Source organism: Apium graveolens, chromosome 5 (assembly GCF_009905375.1).
Source record: "Apium graveolens cultivar Ventura chromosome 5, ASM990537v1, whole genome shotgun sequence".
NCBI classification, from domain to species: domain Eukaryota; kingdom Viridiplantae; phylum Streptophyta; class Magnoliopsida; order Apiales; family Apiaceae; genus Apium; species Apium graveolens.
The window spans coordinates 33627712-33641905 of NC_133651.1; the positions used below are offsets into that span (position 1 = coordinate 33627712).

Consider the following 14194-nt stretch of genomic DNA (forward strand, 5'->3'; position numbering starts at 1 on the left):
TCCTGTTAAGTTCCTTGGTGTACCTCTAATTTCCAAGAAGCTTAGCATCAACAACTGTATGTCGCTCATTGAAAGATTGACTTCTAGAATCTTTTAATGGACCTCTAGATTCTTATCTCTTGCTGGACGGGTTCAGTTGATTAGAGCAGTTTTTTTATCGATGCAAGCGTATTGGACTAACCATTTCTTATTGCCATCTTTGGTTCATAAGCAGATTTAAACTATATTCACGAGGTTTTTGTGGAAAAGAGACATCACAAAGAAAGGGGGTGCTAGAGTGGCTTGGAAAAACTTGTGTCTACCTCGTAACGAGGGTGGTCTGGCCATAAAAAACCCGAGTGACTGGAATAAATATCAATTTCTCCTTCACTTATGTCATATCATTTCAGGTCATTCCTCTCTGTGGTGCAACTGGATCAATACTACAGCTCTTAAAAGATGTCACTTCTAGATTATGGACATCCCTACTGATTGTTCGTGGATATGGAGACGAATTCTTGAACTCTGACACCTAGCTTTGCAGTTTCTCAGATTTAAAGTTGGAAATGGTACTGCATTCTCCCTGTGGTTTGACCCTTGGTGGCACAACTCATGTCTTGCATCTACCAACACAGACCCCATCATCACGCAATCAGGTATCCCTTCTTTGGCTACAGTCTCTACCATCATCCTTAATGGTAATTGGCTTCTACCTCAACCAAGTACGAGAACTCGTCACCTCAGTGTTACCTTTGCCCATTGGTTAAACAATTTCGATCACCCCGTTTTTGACTTAAACACCTTAGACACTATTTACTGGAATGACTTCATGGTTACCAAGCTGAAGGCCCAACACATCTGGGATTCCATCAGGTTTAGACTTCCAAGAATTACCTGGTTTAAGTGGGTATGGCATAAGCTTCATGTCATTAGGTATGCTCACCATGAATGGTTGGTTTGCCTTGACAGGCTTCCTACTCTAACTCGCCTTGCTGCGTTTGGTATATCCAACACTACTACTTGCTTCTTCTGTGTTGGAGGGGTCGAGCATTTGAATCATCTCTTTCTCAAGTGCCCTTACAGTAACTATGTTCTTCCAGCTATATGTCATCATCCGCACTAGTATCTGAGGTGCTACCTTGCTTGATCTCTTAAGTCACTGGGATACCATTTGTCATCCAGGATATCAAGACTTAGCCTTGCTGACAGCTCAAATCTTTACTTACCACATTTTGCGAGAACGGAATGCCAGAGCTCATAACAAAGAAATTTTTGGCCCTTCTAAGATTATTTCAGCCATTGTTGTAGATATTAAAACTCGTATTACTAACTCTAGTTGGCTTGTAAAACATGACTGTTTCGATACTATAGCTAGTTGGTTTATTTGAGGGTGGCGCCTCCTTTTGCTTTTTATTTTCAATCTTCTTTGGATTGATCATAGATAGTCCCATCTATGGCATTTCATAGAGTTAGGGAACTTCCCTTTTTTGTTTCCTGTTTTTTCTCTAATATACAAAGTTTAGCAAAAAATAAATATATATTTAGTTTCTTATGCACTTTTATGTAAATATTTAACACAAAATTAAATCAATAAATTAAAATAAGAAAAAAATAGAATTTTATTAATTTTTTGAATTAAAAAATTAAATATATTTAAATTAAATATATTCATTTCATCACCCAACCAGAACATGATATCAAGAATGATACCTCAATTTTATATCACCTTAACTCGATTTTTTTTTCAACCTCCATCCCTTGCATAACTCGCAATATGTACTGCTTTTTATTTTGGTATGTTACATACTTTTTTGTTTGCATGATTCCTTAGTGTTACATATTCGATTGGTCTGACATTTATGTATTGCAATCAGTGACCTTTTTATTTAGTTTGTTTTGCTGTAGTTCAGTCACGGCCTTGCCCGTTCTATTTGACAGGTAATCTTTTCCTTTCAATAATTAGGGATATAATTCGAGTCGAGTTGAATTTGTACTTATTAAATTTGAGTTCGAGTTTTTTTTTAATCAAGTCGAGTCGAGCCAAAAAAAATCGAGCTTGAAAATTATGTCCTAGCTCGACCCGATAATAAACGAGTCGAGTTCGAGCTACTCGCGAGTTTTCGAGCTTTTCGAGTCTTTAATCGAGCTTTTCGAGTCTTTAAACGAGTTTTCGAGTTTTTAAACGAGTTTTCGAGTTTTTAAACGAGTTTTCGAATTTACTCCATTTGCACCGTATTTTTGCAAAAGAAATTATAATTTAGATATTTTTGAAAAAACTCATAAAATTAATTTTGTTAACGAAAATGAAGTTATTAAGTTATTATTTTATTTTTAATTTTAGATAACACTTATCGTATATTTAAACTAATTAGAGTTGAATTTTTCAAAAATAAATAAATTAAGCTCATACTTTTTAACATTTAACTATAAAAAAATAATTAAATATATTTTAACAAAATAATTCAATTCAAAATTTTTACCAAATATAATAAAACGTAATAATGCCAATATATTATGAAAAACTAGTAAATTAGTCTGTAAAACTAATTTTATTGTATAATTGAATGACACATATATTAGCAAACACATAAATATTTATGAAAAAAAATAATTGTGCTCGAATTCGAGTCGAGTCGAGTTCGAGTTCGAGTTTATCGAGTTGATCTCGAGTCGAGCTAAAAAAAACTCGACTCGACTCGAGTTTTTTATCGAGCCAGAAAATGTGTTACTTTGGTACAAAAGTGACAATGATACAAAATAAAGGGTTACTATGAAATTAACCCTTTCATTTTTAAGTACTACTTGAGTCCAGAGTTAAAAAAAACACCAATGTTTTAATTGCATTCTTTGCCGAGTTGTGATAGGGTACGGAATAATTGTACAGAATAAAATGAAAATTGATGTGAAATATTTTAATTGAGATTGTTAATATGAAAACATGAGACTTATTCCAATTAAAACCGAACATATAACATTATTTGCAAAATTTTGTATCAAATTCTGTACAGAAGACATTTTCCTTATTTGCCGTACAAAAGTAAGGATTTTCTAAATTAACTACCGAATGAGTGTAAATTAGGGGTGTACAGATGAACCGCTCAACCGCTCGTAACTGAACCGAATTTTGCGGATAATCGCGAAACGTGGGTTGGTTGTGGATTTAAATTTTAAAAATCGCTCATTCGCGGTTTGGATGCGGTTTTAAATTCTTGAAAATCGCAAAATCGCAACGGCAACCGCAACTTGCACCATATATTTATAATAAAATTATTTCCAAAAATATAGTTGATATCATAGAAATTAATAAGTGTACACATTTATTAACTAATGTTAGGTTAATGTTAAGACTTCGTTAATAAGATTTACAATCATTATAAGATACTCCCTCCGTCCCATTTTACATGTCCCTTTTGAAAAAAAAAACACATATTAAGAGAAGGGTTAATTGGCTAACATTTTGAACAAAATACCTCATTAAATGCATTGAAAAAAGAGAATAGATACTAATTTTAGAAAGTCAAATCTTGGAAATAACAAATCTAAGAATAATTTTGAAAAATTATGCTTAAATTTATATTGAAAGAAGAGAGGGACAAGTAATTTGGGACAATTTTTTTTTTCAAAAGGGACATGTATATTGGGACGGAGGTAGTATATAACTAAACAAATGGAAAATGTAATCAACATGTAATTTTTTGTATCCTTTTCTTTTTTTTTTTCTCTCGCCTCCATATTTGTGTATGTTTTTAATATCTTTACTTCACACGGAGTATTAGTTTGTATTTTATTTTTGAATGTAAATTTATCACATAACTTAAACTTGAATTTATTAATATTCCGAATTTATTTTTTTGCAAATTATTAATTATTTTAAAATAAGTGGTTGAACCGCAAATGATCCGCAATAACCGCAAATTCGCAACCGTAATTGACGCGGTTAACCGCAACTGCATTGGCGGATAACAATTTTCTAAAACCACTTTTCGCGGTTTGGTTCGACTTTTACCTCAAAACGATCCGATCCGATCCGAACAGGTGTGTATCAATTAGAATACACGCTGTACTTCGTGCACTGGTTCCACCAACATTCTTCCGGGTGGTAATAGCTCTAAAGAAACAAACATCTCAACTTCAGTTATTTGGAAATCTGTCTAGCAAGTTGTCTACATAAAATTGAAATTTCTTAAAATTGTCTCCATGATCTGGCCATGTCATGTGTAATGCTTATACATAAAGTTATTCTGCTCACTATTATGTAGGATTGTTTTGGCGGTCCAATATCAAGTCCACCTGATGTTTGGTTTGATGTGGTGGAGCGTCTCAGAGAACAGCAATAAGACGCTAAAGTGAGTATTTCGATTTTTCGATTACAAGTTACAGTATCTTTGTTCCTTCATAGGAGTTTCAATCGAACTTGTTGCTGGTTAAATTGTGTTACCCCAAGTGTCCAACTTTACATGCCTAAATTTGACCAGCAAAAAGAAAATCAGGACAAGCGAAACGACTTGCATATTTGTTTAAACCACCTACTTTATATAGTTTTAAACAGACTCTGCTAATTAGTTCTAGGATTTGTCAAGATAGTAGAAGATTACTGAACTTGGCTTGGAGGACAACTTAAAAAGTTCAAGTCAGGTCTTCTAATACTAACCAGATTGAGATGTCAGATGTTTATGTGTTGAATGAATTAAATAATATTCCTTATGTAGGCGTACAAGTAATGTTAGTAGATGCCTTAACCTGGGATCCTACAATTACCTTGGGTTTGCGGCAGCAGATGAATACTGCACCCCTGGTGTGATTGACTTATTGAAGAAATTTTCTTTTAAGCACATGCAGTCCCCATGTTGATGCAGGTAACCATTCAATTTCGTCAAGATGCATTTTGAAGACAATTTTGCTCACGTGAGTAACTATGCTATTTTATCAGGCACGACGACACTTCATGCCGAATTGGAGGGGCAAGTTGCGAGTTTTGTTACAAAGCCAGCTGCTTTAGTTACTGGCATGGGCTATTATGTCACAAACTCTGCCATCCTCCCTGTCTTAATAGGAAAGGCAAGTCCTTGTATTAGAGTTTTTCAGTATGTTTCTTTATATATTTATTTTGTTGTTTCGTTCTCACGCTCATGAAGTCATTCACAGGGCGGGTTGATAATTAGTGATTCTCTCAATCACAATTCAATTGTAAATGGTGCAAGAGGTTCAGGAGCCACAATCAGAGTTTTCTTACACAACAGTATGTTTCATTAATGTCGTTCACATTTTAAGATCTTTTAAAATAATTTTCTGCTTTTGACAATCTTTTTTTTGAGCTTATCGCAGCTCCCGCTCATTTAGACCAAGTTTTGGATGAAGCTCGGAGCATTGGGGCCATTGGAAAAACAGTAAGGGGCGTTTGTGAACTTTAATATGTACCATCTGCTCAACAGATAATGTGTACAATAAATGTCATACTTGGGGAAGATGGTTCTTCTAGAGGTATCTTCTTTTTTTCTTCCTTTAAATTGATTTTTAGTCCCTTATTCTCTTCCAATTGTTTACATTTATGAGGATGTGTTCGGCATGCATTTTAAGGTACATAAAAAGTATAGTTATGTAACTTATTTTTACAATTTTCATTTTCTGAATAAAAGTTGAATGTTTTAATTTTTATTCAAAAAAACAAAATTGTAAAAAAAAATTACAGAACTATACTTTATATGCACCTTAAAATGCGTGTCGAACATTCTCTAAAAAATGTAAACAATTGAAAGGGACGGAGGGAGACTGATGGTTTGACTAGCATTTATTGTCGATAGGGGCCCTAAAGCTTGCAAGAATTCGTGAAAACAGCAACTTCTTCAAATCACAACTGAAGAAGATGGGATTCGAAGTTCTTGGGGACAAAGACTCGCTTGTGATGCCCGTAACACTTTACAATCCAGCAAAAATTCCTGCATTTTGAAGGGAGTGCCTCGAATGAAATGCAAGTTTCCTTGCTTCCTCAATTCTGTAGATTTGTTTTCCATGATTAGCTTAGCATTGATGTTCTGAGGACTCGCTTAAGTGTTCAGCTCAATTTTCCTTGCATTAGTAATGAGGTTGATACCATATTTGGAGGGAGTAGTAGTAGATTTGTCTTTGGCATGTAAAACATATACCAGTAGATTTGTCTTTGACTTTTGTTGAATCATTTCTTTTATTGAATCATTTTCAGGGCTCGATAGATAATTTTATAAACTAATGAATTTTTTTATATGTTTCAGTAAACTAATTGATTACAGTAAATTGGATCGAATTTTGCAATTTTTTTTCGGGCTTTTAGTTCCTAAAAAAATAAGATTCTTGGATATATAGATCTAAATTTTGGAAATGGATGCATAAGTTCAACATATACTCTTCACACCGCTGAAATTATACATACTTTTCACATTTGTAAAAATTTCTAAATTAGCGTATTCTTCCAATAAACAAACATATATATATTTGTTTACTTCTTCTGTCTCTCCCATTTGTTCATTTTTCTTTTTTGGATATCTCTTTCAATTGTTTACATTTCAAAATTTTTCAAAAATAGTAAAATTTTTATAATATAAAAAGTAAATACATCTACTACTTCTCTCCACTATACTCAATTTATACATATAATATTATTCGGCCTCACTACTTTAACTCACTTTTTTAAATTTCCTCCACTATTTTATTATTTTTCTTGACACTTTCCTAACACCAAATGAGCATCAAAACAATGCCAATTCTCCTGTTCCTAATATAAGCCTGAAATGCAAAAATACTACAAAACACATCAAAAACACAAATAACTTGAGTACAAAACACAAATTCAAGCCTTCATAGGACATAATAAATGGACACAAATAACATGCATCTCCCTCGTGAAGGAAACAAGTTGCAAGGCCTTGTAAATCATTCTGAAATAGGCTTGAAGTTAAAGGTGTCCGGTTTTCATACTAAGGATCCGACTCTACTCTCAAGTGCTCTTAAGCTCTCATCGAGACCTTGTCCTGGATCTATTCTTGACTCTGGATGTGCCGAAGCTGCACCTACCACTTAAGGGGGGAAAAAGATTTGTAAGGGATAATTGCTGGATGGGATGGAATGGAATATGATGAGAAAGCAATGAAAAAAACGAAAAGATGAGAGGTGGACGAAAAAGACTGAAAGAGCTGATAAAGATAGAAATGATAGAAGGGAATGATCATTTATCCCAAGCAAAATAAGGATATGAGACTAGTTGAGAATTGAGATTGATGGAATGGAGATTGGAAAACAGATGACATGACATCAATATTAAATCTAATCATGCATATGCACTTCTTTTGTCGTTCTTTTATTCAAAAGCTTCTGCAGTAGTTTTAGCCTCCATTACCACAAGTAACATGATTAGAATGCCTAAACCAAAACCAACAAACTTATATAATTATAATTAGGTATTTCAGTTTTAAAACACCTATTACATAGTACATACATATGAATTGCCGCAAGAAGCAATGTACCTGCTTTATCCTCCTATGTATTCATAACAAGAATGTGTCTGTATAACCTCATCCAAGTAGTTGGTCTGACGGGATACATTAACCCAACCACCCAGAACAACATCAGAAGTCTTGCCTTAGTGTTCTTTTACATTATGCAGTCAGGTTCGCAATACAAATAATTTAGAGGGAAAAGTGATTAACACATAATAACTGAATGAACCTTTAAATCTGACAGTCAAGATTGGTGGTACTAACAAATGTAACAAGTAGCCATTAAACAAGTAGGAAATATTCAACAACAATTACATAAGCAACTTTAGGAAGTACATTAATATCACTTATTTAGACCCCAATTATGTACTTCCTAATTATCACATATTCATCCAAACATAAGATAAAACTACATTTCACAAGATTTAAATTCCCTAAATGCTTTGAGCATGACATAAATGATGTGACAATCATAACGAATACATTTTCCATAAGGAATCATCCAGAAATGCTAACTGTGCCAGATTCTAAATCCTGCTTCCTTTTACACAAGCACACATATAATCAAGCCCCAAATTTCTTTAAGATTATGTTAGTAAAGTTACAACTATTTACCAAAAACATCATCATTGAGTAACATTAGATTTATAAATTCCAAACGAAAACAAAAGACTACTAATCTAAATAAAATACACCAGAGAAGTTCAAACCAGTTCCGACAATCTGTCTTCCCTCTTCATCATGCTAACTCCTCTTTCTCCTCCCATCCAAACCAACCACCTCAAGAAAAGTTCTTCCCAAGCTTCTGAATCGATGAAAACATCTTCCGTCTCGACCCAACCGCATTAATCCCCATATCCTTCAAATCCTCCAATGTCAACATTGGCAAAACCTCATCATCCACCTCATGAATTTCGAAAACCGGGGCATACCTTCCTAACCCTAACTCATTCAACCAAACCCTCACCCCATTCCTCTCCCCATTACAATTCTCCCAATTCTCCGACGGACCATCCAAATCCACCCCTCTCGTAAACTCCTCCATCGAATCATTCCCTTTCCCCGGACTCTCCGAATCACCCACATTCCTAAACCCCTCTCCCCCATCATCACTAAACTTATCCAATTCATCACCTTCTCCACCATTATCACCCATTTTCGAGACCCAATTAGACCTAATTCTCTTAATTCCACCACTCGACCGCCTTTTCGACTTAAAGTCCCCAACTTTCCAGCTCCCAATTGCAACACCATCTAAATTTCTCTCATTCCCCTCTTTTTCATCACCATCTAGGGTTTCTTGAAACTCACCCCCACTCAAATTCAACAAAGCTCGAGTCTTTGAAGACGAATTAGCTTGATTTTTCCACTGAAACTTTCGAGATCTTCCAAGATTTAGATGCGAATCGAAAGATTGATCTCCGCCAATGTCGCCCAATCGAACACTGGGTCGTCGTTGACGCTTCGCTCCGACGTTCTCGTTGGATGTAACGGCTAGAGCTCCGGCGGCGCCGCCGTTAGTTTGAGTCTCCGGTGGCTGTAACTCGGTCATTCTGAGTTCGGTGAGTTAAGAACGAGTTGACACAGTTGTGTAATTTTGCAGGGCTCGAATAAATTGTGTGTGTGTTTTTTATTTGGACATGTGGAGGTGAAGTTGAGAGGAGTTGATAAGTGAAGCATATACAAATACTGCAAGAGAAACAAATTGCTAGGCTTGTTCTTTAGGGAATTTGGGAAATATGTCCCAATTTAGTACTAGAATACTTTATGGATATGTCCTCTTTTATTTATATTTTATAAATATATTTTTTGGTTAAAATTTAACTTTCATGTAATTTATATATGTGTATTTAAGATATAAAAGTGATATACATTTACTAAATATTTCTAAAATGCCCTGACAAAAATAGATTGACATAGAAAATAAGTTTGAAAAAATTATGATGGAATCACCACTAAGTTAGTCCGCATCTTGTTTATGCTTACAAAAAGAGAGCCAAAAGCTAAGTACTACTCCATCCGTCCCCCTCAATTCTTTATATTGGGGGACGGGGACTTCGCACGCACTTTAAGGCTCAGTAAAAGTGTAGTTCTATAATTATTTTTCAAATTTTTTTTCTTTTGAATGAAAATATAATGTTTATGTTAGGTCACACACACTGTAGAGGGGGTGAATACAGTGTATAGTACACTCAAATCGAACTTTAAGAACTTAAGTAACAGAAAACAAACTTTATTGAAACAATAAACTCTGTTACAGTATGGAACTGTTACCTCTCAGTGATGAACAAATATCACGAGAACTGCTAGGGTTACAATGAATAATCTTTTCTAATAATGATAACACTTATAGTGTAAACTCTGTGTTTATATACTACACAGTTCAAGATAATCGCTAATTGATATGGAATATAATTCTGCTTCCTAAAATATATCAATCAGATATCTTTTCTTCCAAGTATTCCATTCTTCACGGAATTCCTTCTTCATGCATATCTCTTCTTATGTTTATCTTGATCTTCTTTCCTTTAATCAGCTACTGTCCTTATTTGATTGTCCTTCAGCACTTAAGTTCTGATATCTATCTTCTGATGATTATCTCCTGATAACATACGTACTGATATCCTTAAGTCCTGACTTCCAGTATAAGTACTGATCAACAGTTAAGTACTGATTTATCCTGTTTAAGTAAGATCTGAAAGCTAAACATAAAATATATTAGTCATGACATTATCAAATATATCTAACAATCTCCCCCAACTTGTAAATTAACATAATATACAAGTTTAACAGATATTTGATGATGTCAAAAACATTAAGTACAAATGCATGAGAATTAGACTAGATAACTACAACTTACAGTCCTTAAAGTTTTTACCAATTTCAACTTCTGATAACAACTTCAGTCTGTATAAATATCAGAATTTAAGCAGTTGTAGATCTTCGACTTGGCTTCTTCATTTTCTGATCTCTCTGATGTCAGGAGTTGTTCTGAGATAGTTCTTCAACAAACATTTCTCAGCATATCTTAGTTCTTCAATCATTCTCCTTTTCACATCTTTAAGCTCTGCGGTATCTTCACCAGTTTGAAAGATTGCAGCTCTGAGATCATTGATCTTTGCTTTTCTCAACTCCTGATCTAGTCTTATGACATAAGCTTTGTCAGACTCTAGATTGAATTCAAGTCCCTTAATACCAAGATACGTTCTGATCTGTGCAGTATTAGGCTTCATATCAACAATATCACCATTATGATCTCTGTACTTTGGAACATATATGCTGTCAGACTTAACAGAATAAAGCCTTTTCTGTCTCTGAATCTGTTCTTTTAAGTAGTTTGCAGCAGTCCCTGTTATTCTGTCATTCACTTGAAGTAAGAAAAGTACATGCTCCAATTCTTCAAAATACTTCAATGGAATGGCATTTTGTCTTATATGATAAACCCTACCATCTGTCATGAAATACAACATGATGTATTCTTTCAAGTAGGTATGGTAAACCATCTGTACAGATTCCAGTTGATTCAATCTCTCAGGAGTTGCTCCAATACCTGGTTCACTCAAGGAAGTTGGATCATTGGTAGTGTTGTGTACTCTTCTTTCATCAGCACTTCCCAATCCACTTTTATCTCTAGCTTCCTTTCCAGTAACTACTCTTGCTTCAAAACCACTTGCAGTAGTCTTCAAAGATTGAGTCTGTTTTGCTTTAGTGAATCCTGGTAGGAGTGTCTTAGATCTATTTTCTGATATCAAGTTAACTTGAGCTCTGTCAGAGGTTACTTGCTTCTTTTGAATATCAGAACTTACAATTTCTTGACTCTGAACAACTTGAGCCATGTCAGAGGTTGTATTTAAGCACTTTTCTTGAAGTCAGAGCAAGATCATCTTTTTCATCAGCAATTTCTTCTTCCTCAGGAGGTACATAAACCTTGATAGGTTCACCAACCTTTTCTTTATCCTTGGATCTTGGATCTATCTGCGGTTGTGATCTAGCCAATGTTGCTTCAGTATGTGTCCTTTCTTTGATCACAATGCCTTTAAGTTTTGGAAGTGACTTTTTACCAGAAGCTTCAGATTTAAATGTGACTTTCTCTGATTTAAGTCTGGCTTCTTCTTCCTTTAAACTTTCCAAGTCCATTCCTGGATTTTCTTGAAGAAATAACTGTCTTGACATTTCTTCATCAAGATCTAGAAGTTCATCAGAACTTATCCTTTTACCAGCAGCAGAACTTATTCTTTTCCCAGTATCAGAACTTGTCCTGTGACTAGCTCGTCTTGATGTGAATCTTCTACCTTGACTATGACCACTACCCATTCCAGAGTTTCCTTGGTCATCTTTCCCATCATCCTTTCCTTGCAGTGTCTTGTTGGTTTTGCATTTGGACTTAATTACCTTCTCCCCCTTTTTGGCATCAGCAGGTAGTAAAAGAGAGATAAGTAATTCCACTGAGGTCTGGATTTCAGTAAGTTGCGATTGCTGAGAAGCTTGATTTGTCAGAATTTGATCAATCTGAGCCTGTTGTTTCTCTTGAGTTTTCTCAATATAAGTAATCCTGTCAATGGTAGGTTGAAAGAACTTTTTCTTATCAATTTTCCAAACTTGTTCTTGTTTGATAAAGTTCTCCTGAATCTTGTGTAGCTCTGCATGAGTAGTTGAATGAAGACCTTGTAGATGTTTAGTACTCAATGCAATGACTCTAAGCTGGGTTTTAAAATCATCAGAATTTAACATTTCATCAGCTTTAGTCAAGTGCTCAGCAAGATGTAATGCATTTGGAACACATGAAACTGGGTTCCATTCCTTAGTCCACTCCTGACCTGCAGGAGTTTCACTCCAAGGCACTGGTGCATCCCTGATAACAAACTCCTTTACCAGTTCAGACTTAGGAAGAGTCGGTTGAGGAGTATGTCCTGAAGGACCTGCTTCATCAGCATCTACAGTTGGAGCAGCATCACCAGTATCTCCAGCATTTGCAGCATTAGAACTTAAAGAATTAGTATCTTCTGATAAGACAACAGTGTGAGTAGCAATGGAGGCTTCAGCATCCTCTAATTGCTGATCTGATACTAAGTTCTGATCAACAGCCAAATCCTGATGCTCACCTAAAGTCTGATCATCAGCATCGTGATGCAAAGAAGGTGTTGTTGATAATTCTGGAGTTTGAACAACATCAGTAACAGGTGTTGTGAAAGGATTATTTGCTGTTGGAGCTTCTAAGAAAAATATTTCAGGCACAACCAGGTTCTGAATATCAATTTCAGCACTTGTGCCTGGATCAACAAGAGACACAAATGGTGAGTTAGCCTTGTCAGATATAGCTTCCTGAGATGGAGTTGATGGAGAAGAAGTGACTGGAGCAAATTCCTTGTCTTGTGTGATCAGAGATTCCTAATCCCCTTCCTTAGCTGCTTCCTCCTCATCATCTGAAACTGGCCTTTGTGCCCTCTGTTTCTTGTACTTCTTGGTTGATTTGGATTCTTTGGGAGTTTCAGGAACAGTCATTCGTCTAAGCCTTTTGAGAAGCTTAGAACCCCCAATATCAGAATCCTTCTGAGAAGTTGCTTTCTCAGCTTCATTTACCACAGGTTCTGAAGAAGGAATCTGTTCCTCAGAATCTGATTCATCTCTCAAAGTAATCCTCCTCCTCTTTTGAGGTGTTTGAGGAACAGTCTTTGTTCTCTTTGGCTTAGAGGATGTAGGCTTCACAGTAGGTGCTGAAGAAGAAGGTTGAGCAGTCTGTGAAGTGGAGAGATAGGATTTGAGATAAGTTCTGAGGGTAGGCTGAGATATACCATGAGTGGTAGGGACTGAAAATGATGAATTTTGGTTATGGTGAGTTGGTTGAACATTGGAGTAAACAGATTGGTAAGTAGCAGGATCAGCATTTACCAGAATCTGTTTGACAGACTGAGGAATCTGTAATGGTCTCACCATTGATTTCTTTGTGTCAGCATTTATCAGGTCGTTAAAGTACCTTTTTGCAACCTTAAAAAGTGGGGTTTGAGTGCTGACTAACTGGGGTTCATCAGTACAATACGTATAAATAAGTTGACAGAATCGAGCAAAGTAAACAACAGTTCTATCCTCTGTCATCCTATCCCCAATAAAACCAATTAAAGCAGTTGCAAAATCAAAGTGAGTTTGATTGATAAGTGCATACCCGATATGCTGACTCATTATTGGGATAGCATCAAAGTTTGAACACTTGTTGCCAAAAGCCTTGGTGATGCAATCGAAGAAGAAACTCCATTCTCTTCTGATATGAGCCCGTTTCAATTGTCCTAGTTTCATTAGACTCTTTTCATATCCCAAATCAGTCATTAACTCCCGAAGTTCTGATTCCTCTGGTATAGAGAAAGTACAATCTTCTGGAAGATGTAATGCTCTTCGTACTGTACCAGGAGTGACTACATAGGATGAATCACCCACTTGGAAGATAATACTGGGAGTTCCTCGTTTACCACCATCATCAAAAACTCCAGTCCTCCAGAACCTCAGAACTTGTTGACTTGAAAATAATTCAGGCTGAGTTAGGGCGTACCCAACCTCACTATGTGCAAGAAGATCTTGCACAAAGTGCAATTCAGATGGAGCTTCAGTGTGATCAAGAACTGCAGCATAGTTGTTAGGGACAAACTTAGCTCCATCAATGATTAAATCCTTTGGTGCCATGTGAAAAAATTGAGAATTAAGTATGCCTGTTAGGTGTTTGATATAATGTCTGTATGAAAACAACGGAAAAAGTA

General features: G+C 35.6%; 1 protein-coding gene and 1 pseudogene across 1 annotated transcript; one reads left to right on the forward strand and one right to left on the reverse strand.

The window, feature by feature from the left end:
- Nucleotides 1-5944, forward strand: part of LOC141661426 (long chain base biosynthesis protein 2a-like) — a 90733-nt pseudogene extending 84789 nt beyond the window's left edge.
- A 2063-nt stretch (nucleotides 5945-8007) lies between these two features.
- LOC141723805 (uncharacterized) lies at nucleotides 8008-9192 on the reverse strand. The gene has a single exon (XM_074525703.1). The coding sequence runs from the start codon at nucleotides 8998-9000 to the stop codon at nucleotides 8230-8232; it is 771 nt and encodes a 256-aa protein (XP_074381804.1). The 5' UTR covers nucleotides 9001-9192; the 3' UTR covers nucleotides 8008-8229.
- Between the last annotated feature and the right edge of the window lie 5002 nt (nucleotides 9193-14194).